General features: G+C 41.0%; 1 protein-coding gene across 1 annotated transcript in view; it reads right to left on the minus strand.

The window, feature by feature from the left end:
* Positions 1-446: 446 nt before the first annotated feature.
* TCERG1L (transcription elongation regulator 1 like) overlaps positions 447-26445 on the minus strand; it is a 104492-nt gene continuing 78493 nt past the window's right edge. The window contains exons 9-13 of the mRNA XM_055721311.1: positions 21897-21966; positions 14147-14282; positions 9462-9551; positions 6138-6256; positions 447-3790 (exon numbers count right to left, since the gene is read on the minus strand). Of these exons, the coding sequence (XP_055577286.1) occupies positions 3634-3790; positions 6138-6256; positions 9462-9551; positions 14147-14282; positions 21897-21966 (572 nt within the window). The 3' untranslated portion in view covers positions 447-3633. The remainder of the gene's footprint in view (positions 3791-6137; positions 6257-9461; positions 9552-14146; positions 14283-21896; positions 21967-26445) is intronic.

The following is a 26445-nucleotide window of genomic DNA, read 5'->3' on the forward strand; positions in this document are numbered from 1 at the left end:
ACTCTGCAGTCACACTGGGGTATTATGTACGACTCCATAGGTGATCCATCTCTTGACTTACACAGCTAGGACTTCCTGCACCCACTAAGTGCTGTTAATGTATAACGGTCACACATTTGTGGCCATCATTCTTGTGCAACTTCCACAGCAGCCACAAAGTTACTGCCTTGACATAATGAAATGGTGCAGTGTGCTCCTCCACCTCCTGGGTCACACCACGCAGGTCTTCCTTGACAAAACACAACCAAAACAAACACCAGGCCTCCTTTTTCTCTTCAGATTTGTTGAATTTGGCATTAGGAATAGCCTTGGTTTTCAATGCCTGGAGGCCAGACCAACCTCATCTCTAACGTCAACAAAACCAGCCTCATCTGACCATCTGCAGGACAAATGGGCAAACCTGGAGCCAAGCTTTTGGACCCATCAAAGGCATCTGCAACCTTCAAGGCCTTCCTGATTGTACAGCAGTTGTATTTTATTAAAACAGTATTATAAACAATAATAATCACAATTAGAATATGAAGGGCTATTATGTCCTATATACTATACCAATCCAAAGGATAATGTAGTAAAGCAAAAAGCACCTATATTCATCTCAGACTGTACTAAAAAGTTGTGACAGAAGGTCTTTCTTTGACATATTAGACATGAATACTAATTCATTTATATTCACAATGCTAAAGGGTGTATTTTGGCAAAAGTGGTATATAAATAAATAAAGGGGTTCCCCTCGACTTCATGGAGTTTTTGCATTATATACAGGATACACAAAAGCTGTTTGATTTTTCAAGCCCTGGCTCCGAGAACAGGTGCTCACGCTTTCGGCAGCAATGCATCCCCATCAGCACAGAGGTGTCTCAGTTGCACCCACCCCAGGACCAGCCCTGCTGCATCCACTCACCAGGTGGGGAAGGAATCAAACCCAGAAGAGGAGAATCGTCTCCACTACCACCCATAGGCAAATGGAATAAATACCCATCCCTAACAAGGTGCTCGGTTATTTAAGGTAAAACCTACAAATATTTTGGTGTTTCTTATTGTTATCCATGTTTCTATTTCAGCTCGGCAAAGAAATATTCTATTTCTATATAAGCAGAGGAGAAGGTAATGTGGTGGATGGGCTCTGCCATCATCTGAGGAGACTCCTGATGAGCAACAAAAAGCAGTCACTCCCAACAAAACCATTTTTCTTAAATACCAATAAGAAGAGAAGAGAATGTTTTAATTCGAGGCACCTGCAATGAGACTAGGATTTGTTAAGGGTACTGTGAAAGGAATAGGTTATAAAAATACTATTTTGGGATGAGATCATATGCTCCCACAAACTTGAAGCACTTCTCTGAAGGTATTTCATTTCATCAACTATCAGCATTTTGCACTATAATATGCCTTCATATACACATTTCCTTCTGTTGCATCACAAGGCCAGTTGTGTTAATTTTAATATTCTTCCATTTTAAACAGAAGAAAACAGAGCCAAACTTGGAGGCTTTCTAACAAATACAGATCACCACCAGCACTGAGCACTTCTTGTGTTTCGCAGAATTTCCCAAGAAAATCAAAGAGATTATTCACTTGCCATCACACTTGCATTGTGACAGGGATTTATGACATTGTAAGGAAATGCTAAAATCAAGGAGAATCCCCAAAATATTAATACCCCATTTTATTTATATTTGAAATAGGGGATGGCAGTATAGGGTCTAGATATGCACATACATTTAAATCAGGAAACAACAGCAAGGGTACAAACCACTGAAACAGAAAAGCTCTCAGTCATAAAAGCCAGATCTCATCAGTTTTCTGTATCTTTTTTTTTTTTTTTTTTAACATGGAAAATTGCAAAACCTTATGAAAACCAGTGTGAAGTCTGCCTTCATGTCTACTGAAAGACCTATGTCTTTTTTCTGGGTCACTGCTGCCTAGCCCTACCATGCTTACAAGCGAACAGCATTTGTCTCTGCATAATTCATGCAGGATTCCTGCAACACACCGGGCTCTTCCAGTGATGTAAAAATAATTGTTAGATCAAGTTGTGAGTGGCTACCAGAAGTCTTGCAAGCCATGTAAATTCAAATGTCCTTGACCAATTTGCACTCCAGCTCGCTCAGTCCTGAAGTATCACCCTCACTTGCAAAAGTGAGGAAAAACTGGCAGCATCTGTTTAACGTGATAATGCCAACACAGCAACATGCCTCTCACTCACACCAACAGCAACTTGGGGCCAGGTCCTGCTCTCACAGAAATAAATGACAATTTTTTTCCTGTAGAAACTTGCAACTCTACATGCTTTCTGAAACACATCTTATGTTAAGTACTCTTCTTTGAATTATTCTGAGTTCATTTTTCCAAAGCATTAGAAAATACCCTTTATTTCCTTGATTATAAAAAATATACAGCACACATCTAAAGAACAATTACCATTTGTTGGAGAAAATGTCAACATCACTCCTAGCAAATAGAAATCTATAAATCTATTAACTTAAAAATTAGGTCAACTGAGAAAATTATTATGATCACAGAGGAGAGTGTCTCTTTCCTGCAGCATAAAGAAGGGGATATACTGATGTTCAGCAGAGCTGTGCTGATTTACTCTAGCCACGATATCCTGCCTTCGCAGTCAGAGTGCCTGTTTTGCTCCAAATATGCTCAGAATTCCAACTGACATTAGTGGAATTTCCATACAAATCAAGAGCAGTTGGAACTCTCTGATTTTCTCTTTCTCAAGTAAAAACCACACAACCTGCATTATTTTATCCAATATTTCAGAAAGTTTAGAAACTTAAACCCCCCTGAAAATTGGCTTAAAATATTTATTAATTAAAAAAGTTAAATATTTATTCATACAAATATGATGAGAAAAATCTCATGCAGACTTTTCACATACAGTAACATAATTCAAATCATATTGTGATGGTTTTACAAAATAACTTCTTTTAGGAACTTTGATGGAGAAGTGTTGCTATCGCCTGTGTGCCTGACAGCACGACTCATGGTAAGTAGAAAGCTAGTTCTGAAACTTAGTTTTCCTATGGAACATATGCCAAGATTTCCACACTCTTCACTAAGATTAACAATTAATATCTTATTACTACTACTCAGAGAACTGGACAGAGACGTATGAACACCGGGTAATTAATTCCTGCATACCACCGTACCTCTAAACACTTTATGTTAAAGCATAAAGTTGCCAAAAGATTGCTTTAGATAATTCCCCTAAATGATGAAAATATCTTGAGATTGTTATGGATGGCATCTGCTTCTGCTTAATTATAAATCTGCATTGGATTCATAATTTGTGTATATTACAAGTAATTTGCATAATTAAAACAATTACGGGATTGACATATCATGGCAATTAGAAATGCATCAAACTCTGAATGTTGTACAAAAGAGAGCTTCAATATGAAACATTAATTCTTTGAGAACAAAATACCTTTCAGATTCCTGCAGAACAGCCTTCACAAATTCAGTACATGTTCAATAAACTGTTTAGAGAAAGTTTTTCTCAGGGATATTCACTTCCTCGTCAAGCTGTTGCAAGTTTAACCCCGAATGCTTTTAGCCTTCATTTTAATTTCTTACTGCAGTCACAGCATGGACTTTTGTATTTATTGCCAGTTTCAGGAGGTTTTATCTCATTTTCCGTAGTCTTATCCTGTTTTCTTTGTCCCTCTTTTTAAGGATAAGTATGAACTGATTGAAAAAATGCTCTTGGTCCTTCTTCTTCTGAACAAGCCGAAACCGCTGATCTCTTCCATATTTCTCTGCAAATTCTTTAAATGTTGTTCTGCAGAAAAGAGAGACATTTTACAGCTGCTACTTTGTCAGTCCACGCTCCGACGCTTTGACCTGGATCTCACTTAACTTTTCACACATACAGTAAAAATGAGGGGTGTTCTGGAGAATATTTGACAGGAACATGATGGTAAACCTAGGACAAGAGAGGCAGGGCCATGCCAGAACTGCCCGGGCTTTGGACCCATGGATCAGCCTGCAACACTTAAATTCCATTTTTTGATTTAGAAAAATCTGGGTGATAGCTGACAGGACAATTTTGAATCATTAAAGTATTTGCTACAGCACAGGGTATTGCGGCTTCAACTATGCGGGCCAGTATTTATGGCCAGTATTTCAGTAATTAGCCTATAACCAAGCAGAAAACTACACCTGTGGCTAATTGCAAACAAATGCACTTTGACTGCCAGTACTACACCATACCTGATGAAATACCACGCTAGTATGATCTTTCCTGTCAAAAAAGCAAAAAATTAATTGTAACTCTGAGTGATGGGCACAAAACCCACAGGGAGCACTGCCTGAGGATTTCATTGTCAGGTCCTGCCTTTTCCAATGGAAACACAGTGTCTGAGAACATTCACTGGTGTTTTACCTGGATGCCTTTGCTAAACCCGGTACAGGCCCACAGGTCCAGGTCTGGGAGCAGCATGGCAGGCACTATAAAGAACCGGCACCATAATTCACAGACCAACAAGAAGGGTTTTTTATTTAAACTCCTGTAGTTTTTGTATTTCCGAGGTGTACATTCTTCTAGCAGTGTTTTCTAGCTGAACTTCCTTTTAGGCTGCATTCACAGCACCATGAGAAATGATGGAAAACTGGAGTTCATGAAGGAGAGGAGAAAAACAATGACCACAGGAAGGGCAGCGACCCCCAGGCTGTGCCCGGGCAGCCCGCCTGCCCCGTGGGACTGCCGTGATGGCAGGAGGAGTCATGGACCCGGAGAAGATGGGCAGGCAGCACAGCCCCATCCTGCAGTAAGGTCCTGAGCAAGCTGGTCTGACCCTGCCTGTATTTAAAATATGAGATGATTATTCCTGTCAACCTAGAGAAGCACACGGGGAGGACACTGGAGGTGCTCCGAGTCTATCAGTTTTCCTTTGGCAATGCCAAGCCTGGCTGCTTCATGCTCCAGCTGTTGCCGGTGCTGGGGATGCTGTGCATCGTGTGTCTCTGCACCGCACCACTGCCTCGCTCGCCCCAGCAATGACTTTGTTCAGTTACTGGGCTCTGCCCCCCATTTTGCAATAATTACTGTTGGCTAAATCAGGGCTCTAATTAATGCGCAGATTTGTAACAGCCACGTGGGGGAAGACCTGTTTTCTTCTTATTGGAAGTATTTTTGATTTCTTTCTCTCACTGCGTATCAAAATCAAGCCAAAGACTACGGCGGGTAGATGAGCTTCTTTGATGCAGTCTCGCACTCAGCTCAACAAAACCAGTAACGGGTAAAATGTTCTCTGTCCTGTAGGCCAGGCCAATATCACCCTTGCAGACTGAAAAGATCGTTGCTGGAACCAGTGGTTAGCTCTTACATTAGCCCAGAATATTGTCAGTTTTGATGCAAAAAAATTCCCATAATTATTGCTTCTGTAGATTCTCACGTGTTGTTTGTGTCTACTACCTGTGTACTTTAGTAGAGAAAACTACACTTCCTTAGTTCTAACAATTTAATGAGATTTATAATATATAAACCTTTATTTTCATATAATTTACAAATGAGAAAGTACTGTCCTAAGAACTGCATTTGCTATTGGGCAGTTTTGGATTCATTACTCAAAAAGCAATGTAGAAAAATAAATTACTGCATTGCACGCTTTATTTTAATTTAGTGATGTGGCATTAATAACTAGCTTTGTTAAATTATATTTCTCTTTCATCAAGAAACAAACGTAAATACAGTTTTTCCCTAGTTACACCTGTATGCCTAATACAAATGAGATTAAACATTCAGGTACTGATTTTATGTAACTAGTATTTCTCTGTGCATGTGTTCTATAAATAATATATATATTTATATATATAAAAAATATATAAATATCTATAAATATAGCATGCATATAAAATGAATGTGTTATGCAAAATATCTCACATTCTGAATGACAGAGAGAGAGAGAGAGAGAAAGGAACAGAAAGGGAGAGGGAATGTTCCTTCTCCTACTGATACAACAAAATAGTGTAAAATATTAGGGAAGACATGTCAGCACAGCATTGCAACAATGGATGTACAAGCTTGCTATAAGGAGTATGTTCAGTGTTACAGAATTCTGGGGCTGATAAGCAAGGGCTAAATAAGAAAGCTTATCTTAACAAATCTTCATAAGGCAATGCCATACCTTGGTGATAACTTGGATTCTTCAAGGAGCTTTTTAAATTCTTCTTTGGCTAGCAACAATTTATTTTTCTTTTCTTTGTACTCTTCTCTGATCCTGGTCTTGACAAACTGTTCAAATATCTTTCCGAGAAAGGGAAACACGACACAGTATTTATTATCAAAGCCTTTATGGTATTTATGCTTGATCAAAGGGCTGTCAATCTCAAGAACTACAGTTCTTATCTGCCCTGAGTATTGGCTGACTCACATGCAGCTGAACCTGCTTTGTGCAGCACTGATCGTGTGTTCTCACAAAATAAGTAGCTGGAAAGAGGTATAATTTGGACAGATAACATCTTCATTCAAACAGCAAGTGCAACATAAATCAACATTTCCTGATTTCAGTGTTTTGCTTGCATTTTCATGCCTATAAGCTTTTTTTTTTTTTTTTGTTCATCTGGACTGCAGTTATTTAGTTTGGATCTTGCCTCTTTCCCAACTTGCTGGAATTCCAGAACATATCTATAATATGAAACATCAGTATTCCGTAGGTTACCCCCACAAAAGCCTGAAGACCTTTCAAATCAGTTATCAAAAAGTACATGACCCTTCCTTGGTACACATACACCTGAAAGCTTTAATGTGTGTGGAATGGCTGACAAACTTCCTCGACCTGTATTTGGCAGCTAAATATGCAAGCAGGGCAATCAGCATCAGGACTATTGGTGTCTTGAAAAGGAGTTAAGGAGTTCACTATGTCACAAAATTCTGCCAACTGATTTAATTACATTTTTAATACCAAAAATCTGACCGCGCTTGTTTCATGCTCTAAAATGTGTGGCACATTAAGTTGTTAAATAAAAGGAGCTGCTCCTCAAAATGATATAAGCTTTCCATATTCACCATCCTTTTCCCCACAAATTACATACATTAAATGTGATTACTACAGATACTACCACAGTTGCTTTCTCATCAGGCATGACGATGCACAGGTGCAAATCTACATTTTATGGAAGCTAAAGCAACCAAATTACAAATGGTATTTAGTATGGTATGTGGAAAAGGGAAGAAATAGCACTGGGAAAGTAAACATCGAAAAATGGCCATGAAAAAAACCCTAGTAAATCTAAATATATGATACTATATGCAATTATGTACATTGAGTGTAAGAGAAGATGGAAAAAATGGAACAAATAAAGCAGGTGACTCTGTTACTGCTTGCCTTTCTGGTATCAGTGAAGCTATTATGAAGGTAATAAATCAAAATTAACAGATAGGTCATTATTTTAATGCAGTTGTTCCTTTACCCTTCGCAGTTCCTTGCTTAAACATAGTAGCATCTTTCAACTATTAATAACCCCTTGAAAAACATTGGTAAGTATGTAAAGCAACCTTCAGCTGTTCAGTAACAGATCGTTACGTTCCGCAGGCTGCGTAAGGACACCCACTGACAGCAGGGCTTGACTCCTGGAAGTCAAACCCACCTCAGCCCAAATTCAAGTCAAGACAAAGTTCCCTCAGACACTGGCAGATCGTGGCCAAAACACATTCCTTGCCCTTTCCGACCTATCTGCCTGGCCATGGAAAGAACGAAACCGCAGTACAGCCAGCCACGCTCCAGCATTGTTTTTTCCCTCCCTCCCTCCCTTCCTTCATTCCTCACCTTCATTGTGAGCCACTTTTCACCTCTAGCCCCCTCCAATACAAATTCATTTGCTTAACTTATAAAGTACTCAGACGCTCACTATTCAGGCCACATCAGTCAGCATCCGTGAAGGTAAATGTCTCCATAAACCTAAATAATGGCTTCTACTAATTTGAGCTGCACCTCAAGAAGTACTTTCATTAAATCAGGCAGCTACTCTTGCCTGAGCCTAACTTTCTTCTTAAACTACCTCTTGGAGGAAAATGGGGTCTAATTAAATGGCACTAATCATAATGAACGTCTAGAAATCTTAACTTCAAGCTTAGTACCTGAAATATATTACACCTGGCATGTGCTCACAAGGTTACTGTGTTGTTAACACTGTTTTGCAGAAGAGCAATCAATGATCACCCTCTTCTACCTTAGCTCTGAGCCGGAATTACTGTCACTCCCAGAGCCAACCTTTGCCTGACCATGGGTTTCTACCTACATGACTATAGGTTTCTACCTACAGGACTGTGAGCTACCAGCTTCTCATAACCTTTTCCTTGAATATTGAATATGCCCCACAAATGAGGTCCCCCTCAGCAGTGCTTCAAGCACATTATATTATGTGTATTCATGACATATTTTTATTACATCATCTCCAAGGCTGATAAAATGCAAGTAGTAATGTATCTTGATTGACTCATCAAGGTCTAGATTTTGTCCTTGCTGATTCCCTGAAACAAATACTAAACCGCCTGCCTGGTCTCTTGCCTAGCAGTATTCTCCATTGTAGCAGTTCCTCTTATGTTTTCATTCCCATATTTCCTTATTATTTTATTTCACTTCCTTTCTTAGGAGAGAAAACATTGGAAAGGGCGTAAATGAAAATGTATGTGCCCAGTCCCTCAGTGCCTACAGGAAGACCTCTGGAGAATCACAAGACGATACAGGCCCCAGAGCAATGGAACAGGAATAAGTACATTTTTAATCGTGTTTACTTAAAAAATGGAAAATTCCATTTTCAAAATTCTTCCTTCTCCAGGATGACAAAAGACTGGTAAGGAAGAGAAATAACCGCATAATAGAAGTGTTCACCTTCTTTGCAACATCCTTGCATATCTCCTAATTTTTTTTACACTAATCTGCAGCCCTTGGGTTTTTAGATCCCTAGTGATAATTAATGCCCAAATAAACAAGGCAGCAAAGGGTCCGCTTCCCTTTGCAGCTTGCCAGGAATACTAAACTCTTTCAGACAGATACCAGCATAGCCACAGTGCTCTATCGATTTATGTCTAGCAAGTTTAGTTATTGCCAAATATAGCAGTAAATACTGCCAAACTCCTAGAAAATATTCTAAGTAATAAAAATTAAGTAGTCTCTCTACCATATTTAAATAATTCAGAGTGGAAACATTACCTGTTGGCCATTCCCCTTCCTACAGCCCGGTTTCCCAGCCTCAGTGGGAGTTGTTCGTATAACCCAAGAGACCATAGCTCATCTCTGTGTGCAAACTCACTCGTTACCACTTGCTTTTCAAAGGCAGGACTTTCTTATGAGTGGAAGTTTAAATTATGAGTCTCACTGAAAAACTCAAAAAAGAAATTTTAATTTCATGCAATTCTTTTTCTCCTACCAAGATAATTACTCTGTTATTACAGTTAATTTGGGAGATGTTTGCTGCTAATCAGAAGCTATGCTGGAGGTAATGCTCACCTGTTTACGTTCTTCTGAATTTAGCAGAAGGTAACGTGGATCAAATACTATTTTGTGTAACTCCTTTTCCCATGTAGAAAATGCTGAAACCTGTGAAGTAGACAAACACAGTCACATTAAGGAATTTTAATAAGGACGTGAAAGAAGAAAATGTTCCAAGGTGAACCAAAAGAGTAGTTCAGAAAGCTAATGAACCCTCTAAAGGATTCCTCAGAGCGGTTGGAAGTTGAATTTTAATCTGTTTCTGGCAATGCTCTGGTCGCCCCCACACCATTAGTATTGATTTGCTCTAGGACATCTCTGAGTATCTGGGAGATGCTTATTCCACATTTTTTATGGAAAGAATCTGTAGCAGAAAGGAAAATGCCATTTTATTATCCCCTTTGTACAACAGGAGCATCAATTTCCATTTAAGCAATTATCTCAGCTTTAACTCCTTTCCTCTCCAAAACTAAAATTGTAACCCAAATGAGGCCATCAATGCATGCACACGCTGAAGAAATAGCAGGGAACATCTTCAAGGCGCTGTATCACCATGCTTCTATAGTAAATGTGCCGCTTCCCTCCAGCAGCATGGCTGTCACATCTCCTCCATTTCGGGGCTTCTCCCCTGAATCCAGCTCTCTGGAGTGGGACCTGGGCATCCACCCACTGCCCATGCATCACTCACGGTCCTGCAGCCAGAGGATGAGAACATCATGCTCCTACAGAGGTTCTTCCACCTTCTCCAAAACCTCTTTACGGTGAGTGGGCTGTAAGGACCACCACGGATCCAAGCAGGTGCCTCACTTGCCCAGTCCCCTTTACCCAGGACTTTCACAAAATGACAATCTGGGAGCGTAGGACTGAATTCCCCAGCCTGAATCTGCTACCTTGTACAACACCACTGTTAATTAGATTGTTGCAGAATACTCCCGAGTAACATTAAATATTCTAATCACTCCATCTAATTACAAAGAGTAAATTCAATAAAAAAATTAAGCATGTGAGGTATAATTAAAATAGAGTAATTAACACCCAAACAGGAATGCTCTGATGAAGCAAAGAAGGTTTAAATGGACTGGTTTTCCTGTTAGAGTGGTTAGAAATTGGAAAAATCAAAGTTCATCATCTTCTCACAGCTTGGGGTTTGCACTCCACACCTGCACACGTGGCGAAGTCCTGAGGTCTGGGTTTTTTTCCCCTTCAGAAGGATCATCAGCAGGAATCCTTGCCTTCAGGGTGTCTCTTACACTCTCTCGGATATCAGGTTTTTTTCCCAGTACAAAAGCCAGTTTGAACTCAAAGCTAGTTAAGCTCAGGCTAATTTATCAGGTAATCATCCCTGTTTATGATTTTTTTTTTAGTAATGATTACATTTCACATGCTACAGACACAGCTAAAATAAATGTTGGCTACTAATATCTATAGTTTAATTCTAGCTACACATCACACGCTGTTCAGGATACTCATATCCTGCAAATGCATATAAAATATTAATGTTCTGACTAATCTCCCAACGCCTATTGTATTGTGCTGTTCTTCCTTACTATGGGACACTCAACCAGCAAACACATGCACTGGGCATGGTGGGGGTGGCATCTCTTCCTAGAATAAGTGATGACTTCTGTGTCCTAGTATCACCACAGATGAAAAGGAGAAGAGAGATACGAAAAGGAGAAAAGAGGTCTGAGCTTGTCATGGGTTTCCAGTTCTCAACCCCTGCTCTTAACCAGAGTGCAAAGTACAGGGAAAAAAACTCACAAGAATTCAACGTATTGAGTTTGAGCAGTATGCTTAGAAGTGAAAGAACATCTATCTGAATAGATGGGTTTATTTTTAATTTACTCTGGAAGCCCAGAAACAATGACAGGTTGAGATTTTGGCTTTGACTAAAAAACACCTAGGAACAGAAAGGTGAAGAGCCTGATATTTGCTTCATTAGCAAAGGATTCCCATCTTTCAGGATATGCTGTTCTGGTAGTGAACCATGTCCACCCTGGGCACAAGCTACCAAGACATGCAGAAAAGCAAGAAGGATGGTGTGGCAAAGGGCTGAGGGGAGGCAGCGGGGTCAGTAGTGGCAAGGACCACCCTGTGCCTGAGCTGGGAGACCCCTGCCCACATCATCACCTGCTGCTGGCACCAAATGTGCCCAGCGTCCCAAACCAACAAACCACCTCCATTAAAAGATATTAATAAATGGGATTCAGTGGCTTTTCCTTCTATAAAGGGGCTTTTTGGGTCTGTCTGAAAAACAGGCCATAGGGGAAAAATCCAGAAAAACCCTGTTTATTTGGATTTTTAATATTTTTTTTTTTCTTTAGGATAATGCTGAGGCTGCCAGAATTGTTTTGAGATGGGAAGGTTGGGGTCAGGACCCCCGCGAACCCCTTTTTTTTCTCCCCAGAATTAGGAAAGTAAAATCTGGAGAAAAAAATACCATTTGGAATCCTTTAGAAAAGTCTTGTTTCACTGACAGAATCCCAGCAAAGAGAAGACTTTCCTAGAAATACAGACTGTAGAACACGGATATTTTGATGCTGTGGTTGTGAGGGAGCCTGGGAGAGGCTTGAACTTTCCGCTTCCCCTCAGGATTTTGTGGAAACTTTTAAATTTCCAGGAGGATATCAAAGATTACATCTTTACCATGGAAAACTTGCCACAGAATCAAGAATAGAGCAATTGTCTTGGAGCTACACTGAAAATCACGTGTTTGTTTTTTTTTAAAATGTTACAATAAATATTCTTCTGTTGATATAATTCATATAGGAAGAGTCAGAACTACACTGAAGAACTCCATCTAGTTCAAGCTCTTTGTAATGCCATTAAGGAACTTCTTAAGAAATAAAAACTTTACGAGAAAATAGCAGGAGACATTCATTAAATAACCCATTTAAAATAACACTGATGGCCTCACTGCATCTCAAGCAATGCCAACCAGCTGGTGCTAACCAGCAGCTTATCTGGATATTTAAAAAAAATGCTTGGGGTGACAGAAAAATTGCCTATTAGTGTACATTTATGAATAATAGCAAAACAAAACAGTAAATTTCCTGAATTTCTTATTTTTATGAGGAAGTCTGACTCTTATACAGGAAACACTTGAGAAATCCTATTATAAAACATCCCTAATACTTCCAAATTTTGACTTATTGCCCACTGACTTAAAATGTGCCGGCAGAATTCTTCAACAAGTATCCATTTACAGTACTTCTACATTTTTTAAGCATAAATAACAAAATGTATTAATAAAGAAGTGTTGGGGTGGAGATAATTTACTGTTGAGCTTCTGAAGCTCTGATTATCTACCTTTAAAGTCTGCTGATTACTAATGTTAAATTTTATAGGCTTTATTGCCTAGCAACAAATACCTTGGATTTTTTTTCTTTGTAGAAATTACATTAACTTCTATAGAATACATATTTTCAGAGTGTTGGAGGGAGGTATAAAATCTACATACACTACTCTATTACACACCCATTTATGTTTGCAGGATTAAGACCTAAAGCTATCAGGCTTATTAATTCCATTCATGCTCAAAATCATCAGTTCTCTGGAAGAAGGGACACTGTGAGATGAACTTTTGCGGAGGTGATGTTAGAAAAAACAGTACCCACAATTCCTCATATTGACGGTAATCTTTACATGGGCAGTTCATCACAGGTTTGTAAGCACTACCACAGAAAACAAAAATCAGGCCAAAGCTCTTTACAAAATCAGTCACTGGATGCTGTTACGCTATCTGTAATCCATATTTCACCATTGGTCATGAGGCTCACAACGCTGATGGGTTCTGTCTGCAAACTGAATTTATGCTCCATCTATCGACTCATGATCTTGATTAGGTCATGGTAAAATGGCTGCAATAACTCCCTCCTGCAACCTGTAACAGCTCCACAGCCACCGGGTCTGCGCTGGCCTCAATGCAGAAGAGAAGGATGCTCCAGGTACTCTTGTCTGGTTGGCTGCGGAGGGGCCATCTCTTCTGATCCCCGTTCAGCCCAAAGCCCTGAGCATCCCACACTCCCGCACCTCAGCCTCAGCTGGAACCACACATCTCCCCAGAAAAGTCCAAGGATAGTCACTGAGGTCCAGGGAAAAGGGAAGGCTTTCTTAACCCTCCTGAGATTCCAGAACAATCTTTTGTAACAGACTGGGTGGATTTTGGATGGCCAGTAACTACATTTGATTTCCTATGGCTGGGGTCATCAGAGTTGGTGGTGATGAAACCTCTCCCGTGCTAAAAAAAGCAACGAGCTTGCCAGAGCTATTCCTGAGCCTGGGGCTGTCCTTCAGGTGATGTACGTGACACATCTTTTGTTCTTCATTCCTCATTTCTGGGGTTCACATGGGACCTCTGGGATGGCATGTGGATACAAGCCCCACACCCTGCTGAGACGTTGGTCTGTGCTGGAAGAGGTACCACCTATCTTTGGGTATCCTTGGGTCTGTCTGTAGGAATTTAATTGGAAGCAGACTTGCAAAGGGCTCTCAGTTCTGCACAGCCACGTTTGGCTGCATGGCATCAGAAGAAAAGTCACAGTAAAGTATGACAAAACCAGCATGGCTAATAGAAAACCCCCTCTCAATAATTCTTCATTTGACTGCTAAGTCATAGTTATGAAATGACTCCTGTAGTTGTCCCACATAATCCCCTATTTTCATAAATGGGACATGTCAAGGAAAGCAAGTGTATTTCTTACCCCTCTCTCCAGAAGCATGTCTCGGAAATGAGTGATGCGCTCTTCTAGGGGAGGCGTGATCTGAGGTGCTGATGTTTCCTCATTTTTCTCCTCTGCTTCATTCCTCCCCCGGCCAGCAGCCTGGGAATCTTCTGTTCTTTAACAAGGTAAGATAGAAAATAGTTCAGTAATTGTCAACTTGGGAGGGGATTTTTTACCCTCTCTAGAAAATCCTCCAGGACGCAGGACTTCTTGGTGCGCTCAGAGCAGCCCGGGAGCAGGCGCTGACAGCTGAGAAGTTACCCAGACCTGCGGCTCGTTATTAAACCACAGGGCTCGCGAGCCCTGCCAGGGGACCTCCAGCAGCTCGTTATGCGGAAGGATGGTCTATCGGCGTGATCAAAGGGGAACTCAGCAGTGACATACTATGCTATATTTCAAGCCACAGAAAAGTGACAGCTTTATATAAAATTTGTCAAGGAGTGGAGACTTTAAAGGAGTGACTGAAGAGACTCATCTTGGTTTATTTTTCTTTTCTCTGTTTCTGTGCCCCCAAACTTGAACGACAACACTAATCTTTATTTTATGCTCCCATGCACCCCGCAAGCTCACTCCTAAGGGAAGTAATCCAGCAATGCATCGCCTGCACAAACCTGCCAATAAAGCATCAACAAAGAACCTGCCCTTTGTCGGTGCCAGGTCTATATTTATCCTGACAGCCTTTTTCCAAGATTGCATCTGATTAGAATAAATAGGCATTTATGAGAAAATACTTCCTACATATTGCCTGAGTCCCTCTGCCTACAAGACCCATGGAATAAAAGCACGTACATAGCACCACTGTGCTCATTTCAGAAAAGGACACTTTACAGAAAGTTTCAACCATAAAGCAGCAGCACCATTAAGAGCGATGCTCTCTTCAGGTGCAATCCTACCTAACTGGTGTCATTGCTAGAGCTGAACAGTTTCACACCAGATAAATAGCTACATAATTTTCTCAGAGTTAGAGACCACTAACGCTGCACTCTCACAGCACTGGAAGTGAACACCTATTTCCCCACTGTTCAGAGAGCTGAAGATTTGCCCCTGCGGGCCCTCAGCATCTGCAATGAGAGGTTAATTAGTTGGGAATCAGAGGTAGGAAGGAGTCTGCTCAGGGAGGGTGATGGGATTTGAGGTGGGCACTCAAACCTCCTGACTTCAGAGAAGTTGGCCAATTCAAGCGTCAAAATCAGACTTGTGCCCTGGGTCCATCCTGCTGTTCCTTAATACTCTGAGCAACGAATGCATCCACAGGTCCTGAGGAAACTGGTGGATGAAGCGGCTCAGCCACTATCACACCTGAGAAGTCATGGCAGTCCAGTGAAGTTCCCACTGATGGGAAGAGGGGAAACACAACTCCCATTTTTAAAAAGGGATAAAAGAAAGACCCAGGGAACTACAGGCCAGTCAGCCTCACCTCTGTGCCCAGCAAGAAAGGGAGGCAGATCCCCCTGGAAACTGTGCTAGGGCACATGGAAAATAAGGGGGTCATTAGTGATAGCCAACAGCGCTTCACTAAACAGAAAATCGTGCCTGACAAATCTGGTGGCCTTCTACGATCAGCACTGGTGGGTGAAGGAAGAGCGACTGATGTCATCTGCCTGGACTTGTGCAAAGCATTTGACATTGTCCCACATGACATCCTCGTCTCTAAACTGGAGAGACATGGGTTGATGGATGGACCGCTGGGTGGAAAAGGAATTGCCTGGATGGTGGCACTCACAGAGTTGATCTCAACGGCTCAATGTCCAAGTGCAGACCGGTGATGAGTGGCATTCCTCAGGGCTCCGTACTGGGATTGGCACTGTTTAATATCTTTGATGGTGACAGAGATAGCGGGATCGAGCGCACCCTCAGCAAGTTTGCCAATGACACCAAGCTGTGTGGTGGGTCAACACGCTGGAGGGAAGGGATGCCATCCAGAGGGACCTGGACAGGTGTGAGAAGCCGGCCCGTGTGAACCTCATGAAGTTCCACATGGCCAAGTGCAAGGTCCTGCATGTGGGTCAGGGCAACCCCAAGCACAAATGCAGGCTGGGAAGAGAATGGATTGAGATCAGCCCTGAGGGGAAAGGACTTGGGGGTGTTGGTTGAAAAGAAGCCCAAAATGACCTGGCAATGTGCACTCGCAGCCCAGAGAGGCCCCTGTGCCCTGGGCTGCATCCCCAGCAGCGTGGCCAGCAGGGTGGGGGAGGGGATTCTGCCCCTCTGCTCCGCTCCCGTGAGACCCCCCTGCAGCGCTGCGACCAGCTCTGGGCCCCCCAACATAAGGAGGACACGGACCTGTTGGAGCGAGCCCAGAGGAGGCCACGGAGGTGGTCAGGGGGCTGGAGCCCCTCTGCTATGGAGCCGGGCTGGGAGAGCTGGGGCTGCTCAGCCTGGGGAGGAGAAGGCTCCGGGGAGACCTTAGAGCAGCTCCCAGCACCTACAGGGGCCGGCAAGAAGCTGGAGAGGGGCTTTGTACGTGGGCACGTGGTGACAGGCCAAGGGGGAATGGCCTTAAGCTGGGAGAGGGGAGATGCAGATGAGCTGTGAGGCAGAAATTGTTCCCCGTGAGGGCGGCGAGGCGCTGGCCCAGGCTGCCCAGAGCAGCTGTGGGTGCCCCATCCCTGGCAGTGCTCAAGGCCAGGCTGGATGGGGCTGGGAGCAGCCTGGGCTGGGGGGAGGGGGCCCTGCCCGGGGCACGGGGTGGGACTGGGTGGGCTTTAAAGGTCCCTTCCAGTCCAAACCGTTCTGTGAGTCTATGAAGGAGCTCAGTGCAAATTAAGGCCACCTTTTGGAAAGTTCAGGGGTCTTAAAATGATCACAGGGTTCAATGGAGTATAATAAATATCAGGCCATTTGATTTTTAAGCTCCTACTAGGCATGACAGCATTTTCTACTAATGCAATTTTCACCACTGCAGAGTAATACTTAGTTTGAAATTTCAGCAGGAAAACACTTTTTTTTATTTCCAAGCAAATGAATTAGATCAGTATGTAATGTGAGCTCTAGCGTATTATCTTCCTTCTACAAATAATTACATTACACTTACATTGTCCTACAATGTAGGCTGTATTACTGGCGATTTGAGAGATACCAAATCAGTGTTCTTCACAGAATGACAGTTACTTTTATATCGTAATAGTGAATTTTATTGCGACAGGATCCATGAGAGGCCAATCCAATTTCTAGCACACACAAAGTGCAAAGCAAGCCAAAACTGAAAGGAATACAGTGCACTGCTCCAGCAGGCGAGCACCAGAAAAGCCATTCTTCCCTTCAGTCCTCCTTACACAATGGAAAACGATGCTGCAAACCACACAGAACTTGTTCTCAAGCCAAAAATGACAATGAAGAATGCAATTTTTAAGGCAAATAATACAATAATCTGCACAACAAAGCATGTGACTTCCTACTCAGATGGACATATATGGGCAGCCTACTAGGATGACCTGGGAAGCCTGCAAATCAAAAAATGCATAGGGTGGTGAGACGTATAACTGTGGCACCCACTGAAAGAAGCAGCAATGGACACAAACTGAAACACAGGGAAATCCACCTATAGCATAAGAAAGCACTTTCTTGCTGTGAGGGTGGTCAGACACAGCAGTAGGCTGCCCAGGGAGGCTGTGGGGCTCCATCCTTGAAGATGCTCGAACCCACGTGGAAACATCCCTGAGGGACCTGCTGGGACCAGGGGGGACAGAGCCCCCCCGCCCCCTTCTGTCATTCTGTGAAGAAAACCCAGAAAACCTGAAGTTTCTCTGAAGAAAAGCTAAACTTTCTCTCTTTTTTTTCTGTTGTAAAGAGTACAGTCAGAGCATTGACTGAGCAAGAATTTGACTTCAGTATTTTTAAGCAGTTTCATTATACCCCAACAAAGTATAAACAGAAATGTGACAGCAGCTTGTGGAGCCCAGAGCTCCCAAACCTGCAGATGCAGATTCTGGCTGGAAGCACTGGAGGGAGGTTGTGCAGACCTCCACGAGAGAAAGAAGGGAGCCCTGCTGTCTTCTGCAGCCAGCCTTGGCCAGGTCCCCTGCTAGCTCTGTCACCAAAGAAAGGGTAGAGCAAGCGAAATAGCAGATATGTTCTTACCAATGTGAGTTGGTGATCCAATGCGAACCTCTGTGAGATGACCCGCTAGGTCAGTTATAAGGAATTGTACTGGAACCTTGATGGAACAGGACCTTACCCTTAGCACAGCGCTTTCTGTATAGCAGATGATTTACTGTGTGTCAAAGGAACACTGATTTACTAAGTTACTTTACTTAAATAATAGAGAATATAGAAAACAGCGTATTTTAAAAGAAACCCTGAAAGCATGTAATGCCTCCTTTTTAAGATATACATAACCAAAAAAAAATAATGTTGATATCACAAAAATAAGCGGATAATGGCTGTGCAGGGGTATTCTGTGTTAGATGTAGGAAAACAGTCACTGTTTTCATATTCAATTATTAATGTGGATATGACAGCAATATAAATAATTTTTCTGTCCGTCCAGCACCAAAATGAAAATGCGTTTAGGTTTCTGTAAAAAGAAATTTTTCACCACCTCTGGACTCAGTCTGGAGTGAGCAGCACTTTGTCCATTCCAAGTAAAACAAAGCAGAGGAAACAGAAAGTCAGATTTGGACCTTGTATGTGCAATTTGGAAGATGAAAAGCTGGTGATGTGTATCCTTTTATCCCAAACTCGGAGCTTAACCAGCACTTTAGTATGCTATACATTTTGAGAATTCACCTTTTGCTGCCTATGGCACCGAGTAACTCGGCTGCATTTCTTACAGCAAATTACGGGCCACACTTTTAAAATCAGTCCCACTTTTGGCTGACTAATCCAGACACACACAGATGTATGCAACTGAGACCCATCGCACTTAGAAACCATAATATCAGTTCCAAACACTGATGGTGGCAGTGATTTTAGCTGCTGTGCAAAGAACCATCCCCAGGGCTCAGCTGCGGTGATGGAAGGTTGCCCACTGCAGTGGACACCCAGCTGGGACAGTACCATGCAATCTCCATTGGGATGCCTCAATCACATTCATAAAACAATCTTAATATAGCAAATGAGTTTATACAGTATTTTCATCCTGAGGATAACTAAATTCTAGTTTGAAATTAAAACCCTATGATATTTTACTTCTTTATGTCATGAACTGTTAGCTACAGTCTAATATAAATACATTTAAACAAGCATTTAGACTGCATTTCTTTAGTAAAATGTCAGTAGTTTAAGGTCCCTCAATGAACCTCTATATTCTGCCACTGTTTCAGGGTAAAAAAGCAGAACATCAGGAGATCTTCACATGTTCTAGAAGATAATTTAAAATTCAAAGTGGCGGTAGAAATCACACAGTAATTTGCAGATGTATGTTCTGCTGACAGAAAAATAAACATTTTATGGCTTTTCGGTGACAGGTCAAACTTCTGGGGAATTGGGATTGTCACAAAGAAGTTTGAGAAAATGCTGTGTTGCCAGCCAAAGCTCACTTGTTTGTTATGTGAATGCTGCCCTCGACTTTCAGAGGAGCAATTGACCAAATACTTCACAAATAAGAATTAGTTCCTACTGATCTAAAGATTTATTTTTTTAAATAGAACTTATGATAGGGCTCTCAGAGCTTTAAACATCCTCTCAACTAATATCTTGCCACATATCTCAAGTATGATAAAAGCTGTATTATTTGTTATGCCATACATAAATGTAGCATAATATAAAGACAAATGTAACATAAACAGCAGGTGATGTACATTCATTATAACATGCTATTTAACTTTTGTGGCATAAAGTCACAGCTGAGAGTAGTTTGTGCTGCCTATCACTCAAACGACCTTTTCAAGACCCAAAGGATGCCTTCCCATCCCACAAATGCTCTTTTCCATGCGAGATACCTTGGCAGCATCAGTGGACACTGCAGCACTGCTTTGCTGCCCATACCGCAGCAAACACTGCTGGAAATCAGAGGTACCTGCCACCATGCTGCGGGATTTCTGACAGGATTGCTCTTTTAGCTGGATGGCTGTGTGATTTACACTTCTATATGTATATACATGTACCTATGTATCTATAAATATATACCACAAGAAAGATGCTAAAATGCATTAAGGCAGGAGAGGCATGCAGCAACTCAGCGATGGGCTGAGATTGCCCAGCTTGAACTGTATTTACCTATCTGCTTTGGAGGAGGGATGTGTGTGTAAATATGCATACAAAAAATGTATTTCTGCAAGTAAATTAAAATAATAAAAGATAAATTTTGCAAATATATAAAAAGACGGTCCATATTTGGGGCTTAGAATGTTGACAATGTCCTTTTGAGTGTAAAGAAGATACGAGACTAAAACCCCCAAAGTTAGTCTTTCAAGTGGATAAGTCATGGAAACCACTTTCAAGTCAGTCATGGGAACCCAATGAAGATGAGACAAGATTCCTTGCTCACAATAGACAGTGAAAAAGGCACTCCCTGACCTTCCAACACATGGCAGAGCATGCCCCAGAATACTCTGATACAGCAATCTTGGCAAATGTGCAAGTTCTATGAACAAGCTTCTGGAGGTTTAGAACTGTATTTATGTACATTAATGGAAAGACGTTTTCATATTTTCTCAACCAACCACCAAAGGCAATCACCTTAATAGCACAGGGAAAATATCCCCTTCTACGCACAGGTCATAATACTGTCCCATTATTGTCAGACCCACTGACGTCAATTAAAGCGGTCCTAAACATTTTATACTAAATATACATTTTTACACTGTTTAAGTAATATTTACTAAATATTACATAAATAGTAAAAGTACATCGTTAGTATATATAAAGTGTAAATATACTCTTTATATCAAACAGTAAATGTTCAAATAGCCTGAGTATTAAACTCGGCAGTATCTTATCCTTCCTTCATAATAAAACAAATCTACAGAAATTCTTAACAAGGTCAAAAGAACCATCCAATGTCATAGGATAAGAAGAATGGCGATAGAAGAGAGAAAAAAATTATCTTCAATGTATTCAGTTGGAAAATACAAAAATTTAGCATGCTCGTCACAATGCCTTCAGAAATATAACACACTGTCTATGCAGATTTATTCTACAGATTTACTTTTTCAATGGTCCTAACTAGTATCTTAATCATAGCCAGCCTGCATGAACCGCTAATGTTATCTGCGGTTCCTGGCCAAAGGTTAAATGGAATGAAATGTTTCTTAAGGCACTCTTTACGACAGAACTGTTTGCTTCATTTTTTTGCTGTTTTGGCAAAGGGTGAAGGAGTTGCTTATTTGGCACGTGGGGTTTTGGCTATTGCTTCTTGAAAATTTGAAACACACGTGGTGATAAAGGTCAAATAAAAGCACCATGACAGAAATGCCTGCTTACATTTCTGAGCCGGTAGCTTGGAAACCCTGACACCAGTGACAAAAAAATAATAAATAATCCTCTTCACTTCCATAAAGATAAAGCTTTTATGCAATGTCTTTGAAATAAATGCATATTGTTACAGTCTGGTTTTAACCATTTAAAAGTAAGTAAGAGTTACTTAGACAAAAATGGATGACATTCATGGCAAACAGATTACAGAGAATCATGGAGTTTTATGAAGATTGGACACCTCAGGAATGACTCTCATAATTTACTGGTGTAGTTACCCACACAGAAGAGAATTGTATTTCTCTTTGCACTTATTTGTACCAGATGTTAGCTTCCCAACATTACATATAGATAAGTAAACTTTAGAACTTACTTATTTCTCTTAGTTTTGATGCTAAGATCATCATTTTCATCCCCTGGACAAGAACTAACACATTTTTCTGCTAAAAAGAAATAAATAATTATTAGATTTGAACTAGATAAATGGGAATACATATTCCTCAAATTAATCTTTCATTTCTTGTCTTTGGCCGCTGCTCAGGTATGTACTATTATTCACTCTCCACAGAGTCTTTTAAAAATAACACATATTTCATCAGATCCTCAGAACTGCCTTCATCCAAACAAAAGTGATAGCAATAAAACCAAACATTTTCATTCTGAAAAATTACACATTGTTCATTTATGACATAATTGTTTTAAACCTTCTTACTGCTTCATCTGATACTCCCTCCTCCCTTCCCTTAAAAATGCAACTACAAAGAGATCCCTGCAAAATTATTTCAGAAGGATTCGGTAGTGCTAACTCACACCAGAACTTGCCTCCTTAGCCCAATCATCTTTCTAAATAAGCAAATATAATGCTGATTTACCAGAAAAGCAACCACAAGTATAACAAGGCTATGGAGATACCAACAACCTCCACACTCCTGATGTTGCGGAATAGCTCCAAGGCAACGTTACACTCCTGGTTTCACCTAGACACCTACCCTTGAAGGACTCTGAGGTTGCATTGTCAGAATATGAAGCATATGGAACAGATATTTAATTTTGAAAATTATTTGTTTTTCACATATACAAACTGCAATTTTTTTCAAAATTCAAATGAACAGACCACCAGAAGTCATGTCCATCCAGTGTTTGGTCTGTGTTGGGGACGCTTCAGTAGTTCAGCAGGAATTCGCTGAGAAATATAATTATTAAATAGTATGTGGTTCATAATTGTTGGGAATATCAGAAACACCAAACCTCTGCCTCTTTGTACTAGACTGGTGAAGACATATCTTGCTATTGATGAAACTATGAAAAAATAAATTAAAAAAATATAAAATTGAACTTAGGTTATGAAGATAAAAGGTTTGAATAACTTGATATGATGAGATCTGATCTCACTGAAATCAGATGAAACTCCATGACATATGCCAGAAAATGGGTCCAATCTTAGTATCACTGAAGTTAAAAGAAATTTGGCCATTTACTTCGAGTTTCAATTTAAGAATCTTGTTCTTAGATCATTTTGTTTCCTTATTTTAGGGAAATTACATGTTTATCAGTATGCTTTCAGCAAATGTTACCTTTTATTTGTACTAAGTGCTTGAACAAAGTGCACACTAAATCACTGCAAAAAGAACAATAAGAAACAAACAGCAGCTGTAACGTTGCAGCATTGGAAGACCAGGAACAGAGACCACATGAGGAGGAAACACAAAGCAGGTGCAAATGAACGCTTTACTAACTAGAACTTTAAATGAGAATAAGGAAAAATTAATGGCAGTCCAAAATAAGAACAGTTCGAGCTCAACATTCCTGACAATACATGATCGTTATGAATACAGAAATTAATTTAATAATGTTTTAAATAAACAAAACTTCACTGTAGGCATTACCTCTTCTTGGTAAATTCTTCTTTGGGATACCCCATTAAAAATACAAAGAAATAGGAAAAATGACATGTAAACTCAGAAGGTGGAAGTAATTCAACAGATATATTATAAAGCTACTAATCAGGAGTTGAACAACCTGTGGAGGCAGCAGTGGTCTTAATTTTAATGAAATCTGAAGGTAATAATATGTAATTGCAAGAGTAATCGGTGGTGTTTTCCCAGAGCAATGAAGTTAAAGGTGGCTGGGCAAGCACAAACCTGTTCCTACCAAATTCACCTCTATTAAAGAAAAGGAAAAGCCATGCCTGGTGGGGCACCTCCTGCGTTTGCCACACGCCACAGACAGCCTTTCCAGAGCTGGCTAAAGGACGTATGTCGTGATATGCTCAGACGTTACGAAGCCTGATGGGACGTTCTTTTACTAAAGCAAGCAAGCGGTGAGAAGTCTGGCCAAGGCAACGAGCCTTTCCTCTTTGACATTTCCACAGGACAAGAGCAAACTCACTGGTGATGATGACGGTGGTGATGATGAAGTTGTGGGTGCCCCATCCCTGGCAGTGCTCAAGGCCAGGCTGGATGGGGCTGGGAGAGCCTGGGCTGGGGGGAGGGGGCCCTGCCCCTGGCAGGGGAGTGGAACGAAATGACTATTAAGGTCCCTTCCAACCCAAACCATTCCATGGGTCTGTGCTTCTACAACAACACTCAAATTTGAAGTCATCTTACAACAAGGCCTTTCACAGAATTCTGAAAAGGATATATAACTTCTAAGTTTTTCTGTGAAAAAAATTTGAACCGGGCATTTATAAAACCAAACGTTAGCTACCATACAGCCTTCAGGTAAAAGAACTCATGCAATACACCCTGATTTCAGGGTTTACTTCCATCCACCGGTTCCTGAGACACCTCAGGTTCTCCCAGACAGCAGTGACAGCCCCCTGAGGGAGGGACACCACATCCTTCTCGCTTTGCCTGCAGGAATGACTGCTGTGGGTCTACTGACTTGGATAAATGGGACAAGATCAGAGTCAGCATCATCACTTAGAATTTCTGTGCAATGGAAAACTCAGTAAAACATGACAAATGGTATCTGTACTCTCACTCAGGAGCCTACTGAATCACATCACACCGCTGGACCTTTGGTAGGATTATGAACTGACTTTGAAAGGGAAGACAGGCAGCCAAGCGCAAAATCTAATAATTGATTTAAAGCTTTCAGGAAGAATATCACTTGACAGTAATCTTTCCATGAAATCATGAAGCGGAGCACTGCCCCAATCTGATGGTCTATCAGGCTTAGTGCTGATTAATGAAATCATTCAGCTAATCCCAGCCATGTCATGAATTCCAGTTCATTTTCCAGAACAAAGAGGGAACACCGGCATTTAGCAGGTGAGGTAAAGCACTATCAATCCATCGGCCACACACAAAAATCTGATCTGCAGACTTGTAAAGAGTATGCGTCACACGTAAGCCAGGAGTTTACTCTAAGATTTAAAATAATAATAAATAATAGACAAAGTATACATTTTATATATATATATATAATATATATAATAAGCTTTACCTTATTTCTAGAGACCATGCTTCATGGTTTTGTCTGAATGTTAAGGGGTCCAAAATATTTGTGAGAAGAGAATAAACCAAATTGTAACTGGTTTTGAATAGGGAACATACCAGCTATGAATCGACATGCCATTTTCTGTAGCCAGAATGTCAGTTTTCTTTTAATTAACTGAAAAAATAACTTCCTCAGCCTAAACAACCAGACAAACCATTTGAGCTGGTGAAGGAATAGGAATAGATAAAAATGGTTTTCTCCATTGCAATAAGACAAGGATTTCAAGGAATCTTTGAGTGGAAATAGGGTTATTATGGTCAGTCTGTGAGCATACGGAGGCAGAGGAGTAACAACAGTCAGGGACAAGAAGAGAGAGCTGTCACCAGATGGCACACGCTGCCGCCAGGCAACATGGACGATGGAGGTGTGAAAGCCCCAGAAATGCCCCCGCTGCCCTGGCCTCGCCTGCTCTGCCCAGCGGTCACCCTGCCCCGGTGAGGTCCCTGTCGGAGGGGCTCGGTGGTGCTGGCCAAGAGCTGCTCTGGACCCCGCACCGTGCAGCCACTCCGGAGGCACAGGAGGAGCTGCCTCTCCTCTCCAACTCCACAGGATGGCCTGATGGGAACCCATTAGTGAAGAGCCACGGCACCTTCATCAATCTCCCTAAGAACTTATACTTTGTGGAGGAGGAGGAATTGATAAATGAGTAATTTATCATTTATGCCTAAGTTATAAATGCACTTGATCTTTCAGTTGAGTGATGCACAGATAACCTGTAGGGCCCCATGAATAACTATGCTTGCCAACTTTTTTTGTGCCTTTGATTTAAAAATCCTAATTAAAACTCAGCAGCAGCAACTAAGCTAAATAAATTTGGCAGCCATTGTTGCAAACACACAGCTCATTTGTGTTATTTATTTACTCGAGATTCCAAGCTAAGAGAAATGGTAACAAATAATTCCTTTCACCTTAGCAGCTAATATATACTAATTATAACCTGACTGTCTCAAATACTGAGCAACTGCAGGTCCCAATTATATCAAGGAAGATTAAGACTATTAGCAACAATGAAAACCATGGTCATAAAGAAACTGGTGCATGAATCAAATCTTCATGGTACATACAGATAATAAATAAAAAGGATGGAACACACAGCAAAAAATGGATTTTTGAAGTGGCACATTTTAACAATGACTTTAGAGTCTTCTCGTTAATTAATTATAGACCATGAACAACAACCCTCAGTTTTGGTTTTGGCCATCATTCCCCCTTGTCATGAATTAGTTGATATTTCAATATATCCTGTAATAGAAAACATATACTATATTTCTCTCCTGTAGAATGAACTTCAGCAGATACACTTTGGCATTATTAGATATACAGCTGAAGTTATTCAAGCCATATACAAAATTTGTGTATATATTTATGTATATACACACACAAGCATCTGACAATTGCAATGTATATTGAAAAATGTAATG

Source organism: Falco cherrug, chromosome 9 (assembly GCF_023634085.1).
Source record: "Falco cherrug isolate bFalChe1 chromosome 9, bFalChe1.pri, whole genome shotgun sequence".
Lineage (NCBI taxonomy): Eukaryota > Metazoa > Chordata > Aves > Falconiformes > Falconidae > Falco > Falco cherrug.